We start from the raw sequence: 10,626 nt of genomic DNA on the forward strand, positions 1-10,626 counted from the left end.
CTCGAGCTCTAACCCATTAGACGTGGTAGATGCAAGGGAGGTTATTTGGTTAAGGGAGAGAAACAAGAGGGCGGGGGAGGGACAAGATGGCGAGAGGATGGGGGAGAGAGATGAGAGCGCAGGGGATGACGAGGGCACAGAGAGAGAGAGAGGAGAGAGAGAACGGGGTAATTTGGTTAGAAAAAAATCAATCTCAGGGTTGATTTTCCAATACCAGGTGAGAGATGGTACTAGATAATCTCACCTAAATGAGATTGGGTTTAGTATTAAATTTTTCAATCCCTCCTACCAAACATAAAAATATGGGATTACTCACCCTCAATACCAATCCCACTCTTTCAATCCTTCATACCAGACAGGGCCAGAGTCCAGGGAGGCAAAGCCGCTGAGGCGTCTTCTACACATTTTCCATGCTCTTTCAATATTCACGCGTGAAAGTATCGGATCCCCAAAGACACCCACCTTCAATTAAACTTGTCGTGTGCTATTAATTTGGTGATGAACCGCGTTTCTGTAAGTTGCTATCTGCCTGTAGGAAAAATTCCCTTCATCTAATCGCTTGTAGTAGTTATAGCGATCATGGCGATTCAATTGGCAGCACCACCTTCTTTTGCCTTCACCAGAGAAACCAAGTATTGATATGATGTATTCCTGAGTTTCAGAGGCGAAGATACTCGCCACTCCTTCACTGTGATTCTCTATGATGCTTTGCGCCGGAAGGGAATCAACGCCTTCATTGATGACAAGAAGCTTGGCAAAGGGAAAAGGATCTCACCCGCGCTTCTTAAAGCCATTGAGAAATCCAGGATTTCGATTATTGTGTTCTCTAGGAACTATGCTACTTCCACATGGTGCCTGGATGAACTCGCCCACATCATTCGGTGTAAGAAGGAGAAGAACCAGCTGGTTATGCCCATCTTTTATAAAGTGAATCCGATGGATGTTCAACATCAGACAAATAGCTTTGGAGAAGCCATGGCTGCCCATGAAAATAGGTTCAGAAATGATATGGAGAAAGTGCGCAAATGGAGGTCTGCTTTGTCTGAAGCTGCTAGTCTGTCATCGGCATGGCTTTTTGAAGATGGGTAGGTTGTTATATTTTATTTTTTCTAAATGATTCTTGACTTGATTTATTGTTGTGACATGACATACCACTCTATTGAAGATTTGTGAAAATTTTAACACAGACCATTCTCATTCTTACAGTTCAAATGTGAATCTCTCCATTGATTGGAAATAGTGTAGAAGGTGTGGCATTCAACAGAGTGTCTGATGTTATTGAAAGCTGTGCAAGCTTTGTTTTATCCGTCGTTCTTTCTTATCTATTTTGCACAAAAATGGGTAAACATGATATTGTTTTTGGACGTTCAAAATGGGACTATACAAAAGTAGAAATAAAATAAAATAAAATAGAATTATGATGAATGAGGAACAAATGGCATTTTGCACGAATTGTCTTCATGATCAAAAGAATTTGCAATTTTGCAGAAATGAATCCGGGTTTATTGAAAGGATCGTTGAAGATGCATTTGTCATGCTACCTCCTAAACGCCTGCATAGCATTGATTACATCGTTGGACTTGAGTCCTGCATAGAAGACGTGATGTCACTTCTGGATCAATTAGATGATGGAGTTTGTATCTTGGGGATTCATGGAACTGGTGGAATTGGCAAAACAACTCTTCCCAAAGCTTTGTATAATTTAATTTTCTACCAATATGATGGTGCATGTTTTCTATTTGATGTCACAGAAGCTTCAAAGCAATACCAAGGCATGGTTCATCTCCAACAGACACTTCTATCAGAGATTCTTGAGGAAAGGATGAAGTTGGGCAGTGTTGATGAAGGAATATCTAAAATAAAACACAGACTCTCTCACAAAAGAGTTCTTTTGGTTCTTGATGATGTTGATGAGCTAGAACAGTTAGAAAAACTTGCTGGAAGCTCTAAATGGTTTGGTTCTGGAAGCAAGGTTATTATAACCACAAGAAATAAGCAATTACTAATTGCACATCATGTTGAAAAAACATATGAAATGAAGAAGCTAAATGATCATGATGCTATGGAACTTTTTTGTTGGCATGCCTTCCATATGAACCAACCTCCAAAATGCTATCAAGATATGTCTGGTCGTTTAATAAGTTATGCACAGGGCCTTCCTTTGGCTTTAAGGGTAATAGGTAGTAACTTGGCTCAAAAGAACATTGAAGAATGGAGATTTACACTTGAACAATATGAAAGGATCCCAGAAAAAACAATTCATGAGGTGCTAAAGATAAGTTATGATTGCTTACAGGATATGGCTAAGAGTATTTTCTTGGATATTGCTTGTTTCTTCAAGAATATGATGAAATATATTGAAGAAATACCAGAGGCTTATGATTATGGGGTCAGGTTTTTTATTGAAGTGCTTGTTGATAAATCTCTTATAACTGTTAGTAATAATGGCCGGTTTTGGATGCATGATCTGGTACAAAAAATGGGTAGAGAGATTGTTAGGCAAGAGGCACCATCAAATCTAGGTAAACGCAGTAGACTGTGGTATTATGGAGATGTTCTAAGGGTACTGCATGAAAATTTGGTAAGAATCTAAGTCCTTTTTGTTTCTACACATTAAATACATTGTGTCTATTTGGTAATGTCTAATGAATGTTATTGCTTTGAACTTGCATTAAAGGGAAGTAGTGATATTGAAGGAATAATGCTTGATCCACCGCAACAAGAAGTGGAGTGGAATGGTACTGCCTTTGAGAATATGATTAATCTCAGAATTCTCATTGTTCGAAATGCCAAGTTTTCTACAGGTGCTAAATATTTTCCAAGTTGTTTAAGATTGCTTGATTGGGATGGATACCCTTCTATGACTCTACCGCCAGATTTTTATCCTAAGAAATTAGTTTGCTTCAAGTTATGTGGTAGTCATTTCAGACTGGGAGAGACATTCAAGGTGCTTTTCTCTGTCTAATCTAAAATTATTTGTTTGGCCGAATTCTTTATAGTTTGCCTCTAATCAAGAATTAACTGCTCCAATGTTCCTTTTTATTTTTTATTATTATCCTTAGACCTCTCATGTATTTCTTAAATTTGTGCAAATCTCCTTTGTATGTTTTAAAATAATCAAGCTACATAAATTCAGATTTAAAACTAATTAGTTTTAATAAATTTGGAATTTGATATATAAAGTTTTAATTGTATGTTAATGTTGATAAAATTGTTCATATCCATGTAAGATTCAACTAAGTTTTACGTTGGCTATTGAGGACCTAACACAATCTTCCTCCTTTACTCAAGCTTGAGACCGGCTATATAATATAGGCGGAGTTGTTAATGTTGTTGTTGTTGTTAATGTTGATAAAATTGTTGTATGTAATGAATATTGATATAATCAGTTTTCTATTACTTTTAAAGTGACCGAAAAAAAAAATATTTCGATTACTTTTACGGTACATTAGTGTGAAATTTTTGAAAAAGAGGACAATCTTTTGCGGCATTTTTTGAATGAGAATATTTCAGCATATTTTAATACAAAGAACACGAGAGAGCTCATTTAGGGATATTTTGGAGTTTTGAATTTATAACTTAGAGTTAACCATTGACATTTAGAAATTGTGTTAGACATTTTAAAATTAGTTTTCTACAGGGAGTTATTTTTAAAAAGAGACTTTTCTAGATTTTAGAAATAGAGTAGAGGTCTATATAAGACTAGACAAATAAGTGAGAGGTTGCAGTATTTTTCTAAAAAAAGCAATATCACTTGATAGTCGCTGTTAACTAATTATTTAATTTTTATCTTGCAGAGATTTGAGTTTGTGACATATATGGATTTCTCTCGTTGTGAGTCCATAACTGAAATACCTGACTTGTCTCAATTTCAAAATTTGAAAAAATTGTTGTTCAATGAATGCAACAATTTGATCAAGGTCCATGATTCTGTGGGATCTCTTTCTAAGTTGGTTGAATTAGATGTTAGTGGTTGTCCCAAACTTAGAAGCTTTCCACGTGAAATCAATATGGCATCACTTGTATCCCTTCAACTAAGTTACTGTAAGAATCTTGACTGCTTTCCAAATATAGTGGGAAAGATGGATGCACTAAGGGATATTTTTGCAGTGGACACTGCTATTAAAGAGCTCCCACATTCCATTGGAAATCTTTCAGGGCTTCAAATTTTTGATATGAGCTCTTGCAAAAGTCTTAGGGAGCTTCCAAATAGCTTATTCATGCTGCAAAGTCTTAGCTGGCTTGAATTGGGTGACACTCGAAGTTGCTGCAAAAAATCAATAAAGAAATTAGAGCAGCAAAGCCTGCAAGTGAATAGCTGCACCAACTTAGAGATCTTGAATCTTGAAAATTGCTGTCTATTGGATGAAGATCTTCGCCTCACTCTGAATTGTTTTCAGAACTTGGAGATTTTGGTTCTATCCGGGAATGATTTTGTATCCCTTCCCAACTGCATTAAAGAGTGTGCTAATTTGTTAAATCTGGAAGTGAATAACTGCAAGAATCTAAGAGACATATCAGAGCTTCCATTGAAGTTGGAGATCATCAAGGCAGAGAACTGCACATCATTAACTACAGAGTCATCAAGTCGTTTATGGTCTCAGGCTCTAATTATTTTTATATAATATTTTCTTTTGTCCTGACAGGTGACTGATTCCATCTTTTCATGTTCAAACTGCCTTAACTTTTGGGGAAAAAATTATTTCTTTCAATTTAGTTTTCCTTTACTTAAAAAGCTTTTAGTATTGTTTTCCAGCTTGTCTTCTGTCTCTACCCACAAATTAATGGACAAGCTCATAGATTGCTGAGCTGAAATCTCTTCTTGCATGGCACGATTTAAAGTCATAATTGCATATAGCACACTTAATCCACACAAGACAGCACAGTCTTTAAAATTACGGGTGAATACTTGAGCTCTAAAGGTATAAAACTTATGAAGTTCTCTTAATATATTGTTTCAAGTATGAATAATGCCATTGGTCTCTGCTGTTTTTGTACTTTAGGCAATGAAGGAGATCAATGGCCTTGAAATCCGCATGCCTGCAACATTGTTTCCAGATTGGTTTGATAATTGCTGTGAAGGAAGGAGCTTGTCTTTTCATGCTCGTGAGAATTTCCCTGTTGTTGCCTTGGCATTTGAGTTCGGGAAAGCAAATGCAAATGCAGGATTGAAGAACTTCCGCCTTTGTTTGAACATCAGATCTTGTAAAATAGAAAAGAAAATTTTAAGTCAAATGGTTTATGCAAGTAGAGAAGGTCACGTGTTTTTATTCAATCCAAGAAGGGCTTTTGAGAGAGAAGAGTGGATGAGCCTTAATAGGTTTTTGAAAGGGGATTGAAATTATGTGGAAATAGAAGCCGTATGTGACCCACCAGATTTGTCGATAATAAATTGTGGAGTTTATGTCTACAAGCAGCAAACAAACATGGAGAATGTCCAGTTCAAGTCTCCTCTACTTTTCATGGATGCTTCAAGAACTTCATTGAAACGGAGAGCTATAGCTTCTCCTAATAAACCAGCCAAGAAGTTCAACCAAGAAATTTATGAGGAAGTTCAAGGCAACTGATAAGGTAAAACACATTAATACAAAGAGTAGAGACAAGGCTTGCCTCTACTTTCTACTAATATTTCTGTTTCAAGTTTTTTTCCCCTCTCATATATTGCAGAAGAATTAAACACACCAAATTGCTCATTTATTTAACAAAATAAAGATGGTGTTTCCAACGGGTATGTTTGAGATTTTTGTTTGATTAGCTATCAAATGTTAAATCACCACCAAATTATTGCTTAGCTGACAAAGATAAGGAGTTTACTTTGGAAACATATTTGTTAATTTCAATAAACCAAATCTTTTTAGAATCATCTCTGTTTTGTGGTTACTTTTGCTAATAGAAAATTAGTGATACATCTTCACTAAAAGAAAGTAATGGTATGCCTTGTGCTTCTTTTTGTCAATTGTGTGTACTATTATACTATATGTTACTTAGTTTATAATTTATTTTATGTTTTATAAGTGGTGTATTCATTGAGGATTTGGGAAATATGTGACTACTAATTAAGCTAAGAAAAAGAGTCAAAGGTTGGTTTGGATCCTTAAATTTATCAAAAAGTTCTAATGGTTTCCAACATTGCCCTTACTAAGTACAATAAATTCTAAAGATTTGGTGTATTTCCTTGGATAAGGCATGTTTCTCAACACCTTATCTTCTCATGAAATAGAACAACCTAGTCACACTTCTTAATTGCAGATGAAACAAGCTAAAGGGCACATGTGGAGCGAAAATAATTGATGCCTAGGCATCTTGTAAAGTGACTAATATTTAAGACCAACAAATCCTTCTAAAAGATTAAAAATGTTAAGAGCCAGAGTAGTATATGCCTTAGGTATAGTGAGACTCGCTGTGTTTACCAATATCAGCTTCAGGGTAGCATAACTAAGAAGGACTGGTAGAATTTATAGTGAAGATTCGTATTAATTTTCTGTACAAATTTCAAAGCTGAGACATGGATAATTCAATTCTTAGTTAGTTATGCTTGGTTTCGCAATCATATTTTAATCATAGTAAATATTTTAGATAACACTTTCATGGATGATCAACAAACGCTAACCTGATATATTTATTTTCAATTTTTGCAGAATCTATTTAGACGACATACTTTGTAAGTACATTTACAAAATTTTTCACTCTTAATACTCAAGGTTAAATAATAGGTGTGCCAGTTTTATCTGTTTTCAGTTATTCTGCAACTTAACCTTTCTCCCTCAGTAGTGTTCCTATAAATTTTTCTGAATATTGTATAGACTTTTGAGATTGACATGGAGTATTTTCACCATTAGTTACAGTGCACCATTGTGAAAAGCTCCAAGGAGATATTCTGATAAGTTTTTCAACATTAAGATTGTAACTGAGCTAGAGGCGTTATTTTGAGATCACTCAAGTGAATCAACTGTAGTCAAAAGGACATTACACTGGGGGCACTGAGCTTATAAATATTGTTATTGATGTTGTGAGGAAAAGCCTTTGAGGAAAAGGGGTGGAAGAGCCTTGATAGGTTTGTTATGACTTTCACATCAAGGAGCTTTAGGAGTCAAATGAGATTTATAAGATTAAGAAGCTTTTTCACTCAATAGGATCATTTTTTGAGATGAGCTTTCCATTTTGACTTCTACCCGTAACTGGTTCATGAAATAGGACTGGAATTATGTGAAATAGAATCCATATGTGGATCACCAAATTTTTCCGTTGTTGATGTTAACTGTGAAGTTCATGTGTACAAACAGCAAACAAACATGGATGAAATACAATTCAAGTCTTCTATGCTTAATTTCCATTAATGCTCCAATAGCTTTATTGAAATGGACAGTTATAGCTTCTCCATCTCATGAACCAACCAGATAGTTCATGAGGAAGTTCGAGGCCACCGATGAAATCTTCATAACCCAAAAACTAGGACAATGTGAGTGCCTACCTCCTACTAGTTACAGTTTCAAGTTTCACACACAGATTCTTATTATTATCAGGGTGATGATGACTGTTATCATCATCTATTGTAGGAGAACTAGACAACATTGTTTTACATTCATGTAGCATTTTGATATGGCTATTTGAGTTGGTGAGATTCAAGTTGGGCCTAATTAGAGATAGTTCTCTCAAATGTGTTTTCTGCATTCACATGGTGGACTTGAACTTGAGACCTTGTGCTTAAGCAGCCATAATCCTTTCTGCTAGGACCAATGTTTGTGAGTTAATAATTTATTATTTTAATAGGTATAAAATTTAAATAAAGATAATTTTGTAATTGTTACTCTTCCAAAAAAAAAATTTGCATGAAAAATTACTAGTTTAAAATTTTAAATATAAACTGTTAAAATCAATTTTGGATGATCAATATGTCATCACAATGGTAAGCAGTGTGCTCATCACTGATAGAGTACCGAAACTCATCATTGAGGATGAGTTTCCAACAGGAAAGCATGATTATTGTATTGTAATAATGAGAAGTTTATTACCAAAAAAAAAATGTGAAGTTGGACCTTGAGAAAGAGACTAATGAGCCTGATCTTATTATATGGGCTTAATCCAAGCCACATAACCCATAAGCTCACATTCACACCCGGTCCTGGGTTCATGTCAGTCACTCTGGGCGCTTAAATCATAATCACTGTCTGCACAGCTTGTCATTTCAAATTTGGGTTCTGTCCAACTATCATTAATTATAGGGCGAACGAAACCTGCTATTTCTCTTAAATATTACAAGATATTTTCTTTTAAAGTATCATATTCAAAATATTAAAAAATATAAAATATTTTGGGTCTTTCAATACTGAAATTAATAAAAATTTTTTAAAAACATTCTTAATTAAGATATATAATTAATAAGGTTTTTTTAATTGAAACATCTTATTAAATAAGAATAAATATAAAAAGAGTATATAATTTTAAAAATAATTAATAAACTCATTAGAAGATATAATTTAATCAAAAGTATCTCACAATACTAAATGGAGAGAGTAGGTTGAATTAATAATCATCCGGTCCTTGTTAAATTTTTTTGATGAATGAGTTACAAGTATTGATTTAAATAAGTATAAATGTAGAAGTATTAATTGCAAATAAAATATTTAAGTTTCAAATGTAATTTTCAAATTATATTTACGGTTTTTATTTATAATTGTTTGAATTAATATCTAAAGCTCAATTGTGATGACTTGACTATCATTAATTTAATATTTTAAAACGTAGCTGTCATTTTTCTTTAATAATATTTCATTTTCATTATGTTCATGGCATCTCAGATTTCCAGCAGGTCAGGTTATCTTTTTAAACTACCAGTTGGAATGTAAAAGTAGAAAATCACAGAAGCAAGATTTTAATTTTAAATGATTCACCAATAATTCCTGGATCCATCTTGCAGGGACTTGGAAGAAACATGGATTCAGAGAAATTTAAATAACTCCTGACCCAGAAAACTATTTAACAGCTAACCTTATTTGTAAAGATAATGAACTACTGATTAGCAAAAGAACATGTGCGTGTCAGGGGAAAATAGGAGAATGATAATTAAGGACTTTATAAAGGAATTAATATTAAACAAGAATATAATATTTACAATTTAAAGGTTCTCATCTTACATTGTTCTTTTTATATAGTCTTTAATTGTCACTATCTCATTAAAAAAAAATTAAACCATGTTTTTCCAGTGCAAAAGAGTGGTAAAAGTAACAGTATGAAATAATTATTAATATTAACAGTAGAAAACTATGATTTGTCTATTGCCTTCCTTCCACAAGCAAAGGACAAAGGTTGCAATAGTATATATAATAACATCAATCATATTGTCATCTCATTTTGGATTTATTCCTTCCTGTAACGTAACACCACTGTAAAAAGCCTCCAAAATCCAAAGCCTCTTTTGCAAGGCCATCGGTTGAAAAACTAATTTTTAAAATATTTTATTTACTCAAGTTTAATATTCAAATCATATTTTAAATATAATTGTTATAAATAAAAAAATTATATATGGGCAATTTAAAAAAAGAAAATTAATTTTTTGATTCATAAAATATTAATTTATTTATAATTTAATCCTTCAATTATATCATATTATAACTTAATTCCTGAATTATTAACTCAAAATTCAGTTCCTAATATTTTCACTGTTTTTGAGTTGGTTCTTTTCCTGCCTAACTGGTTCCATGTGGCAGTGCATCAAAAGCTAAATATTTTGGCCACATTAGACTATGGCTGAGCATTGCAAAAAACAAAAAACAAAAGAAAGGAAAAGAAACAACTTTAAACAAGCAAATGAATGGCTCTGTGACATCATTATCGCCATTTCATCGGGAAGATTACGAATAATGAATGGCTTTGAATTTGAAGAAGTATGGTTGCTCTTATGTGGCTTGTAAACTTTGAAATATTTGTAAGTACACATGAAAAAGATATCAATTTCGTGAAACCTAATTGTAAAATTAGTGGCCCACAGGAAGAACATTATCCTAAAATACAGTCAGGAAGCGACTATCACAAAACTTGTTAGCTTCACCAATGACTATTGAATCAAACTTTTTTCATTTTTATAAATTATTTAATGCAAATCATAAATAGCTATGAAATTAATATCCCAATCATCATATATATACATCTCTATTATTAGTAACAAGAGAGAGGAAAACAAGTTGCCTATTTTTGTCTTTATTGCTAATATAATACATTGCATCAGCAGTTTATAAATTAATTTCAAAAACATAGAAGTCTTTACACACTAGCATGGGATTTCCATGCGTGGTTGGCGACTAAGCTCTATTATTCGCATTACATTTGGGGCATTATTGTTGTCTCTATCACTTTGTCATTTTTTTTTTGGGGGTTTTATCTACCATGGCATTTAATGATATTCTAAAATGAAAACTCAAAAAGTTCAAATACTAAGAAAAAAAAGTTTGACACATTTAAGTTTAAGAGATGAAAGTATACACTCCCTCCATTTAAAAATATAAGGCATTTTTTAAGAAGTTGAATGTTCAAAAATATAAGGCATTTTTAGTCTTTCAAAGTGTAATCATTGTCTTTTTTTTAAAAAAGTGTCTCTATTGATAATGACCTTATGTTTATTGTGGGATA

The 10,626-nt window shown here is 33.2% G+C and overlaps 1 protein-coding gene across 1 annotated transcript; it reads left to right on the forward strand.

Annotated features, from left to right (window-relative positions):
* The first annotated feature begins 291 nt into the window (after positions 1 to 291).
* On the forward strand, positions 292 to 7,657 carry LOC129285902 (disease resistance protein RPV1-like). Its single transcript, XM_054921874.1, has 6 exons — positions 292 to 1,085; positions 1,489 to 2,581; positions 2,678 to 2,947; positions 3,798 to 4,604; positions 5,004 to 5,571; positions 6,639 to 7,657. Exons 1-5 carry the CDS (start codon positions 910 to 912, stop codon positions 5,337 to 5,339), a joined length of 2,682 nt encoding a protein of 893 aa, XP_054777849.1. The 5' UTR covers positions 292 to 909; the 3' UTR covers positions 5,340 to 5,571; positions 6,639 to 7,657.
* Positions 7,658 to 10,626: the final 2,969 nt, after the last annotated feature.

The sequence above is a fragment of the Prosopis cineraria genome, unplaced genomic scaffold (genome assembly GCF_029017545.1).
Source record: "Prosopis cineraria cultivar Desert tree isolate PC_DT_omini unplaced genomic scaffold, ASM2901754v1 PC11, whole genome shotgun sequence".
Taxonomy (NCBI): Eukaryota; Viridiplantae; Streptophyta; class Magnoliopsida; order Fabales; family Fabaceae; genus Prosopis; species Prosopis cineraria.

Bases quoted from the DNA above. Each gene is read 5' to 3' on its own strand.
- LOC129285902 (XM_054921874.1), top strand. From the start codon at position 910: ATGCCCATCTTTTATAAAGTGAATCCGATGGATGTTCAACATCAGACA. The intron at 2,948-3,797 runs GTGCTTTTCTCT...TTTATCTTGCAG, and splicing joins GACTGGGAGAGACATTCAAG to AGATTTGAGTTTGTGACATA. The intron at 4,605-5,003 runs GCTCTAATTATT...TTTGTACTTTAG, and splicing joins CAAGTCGTTTATGGTCTCAG to GCAATGAAGGAGATCAATGG.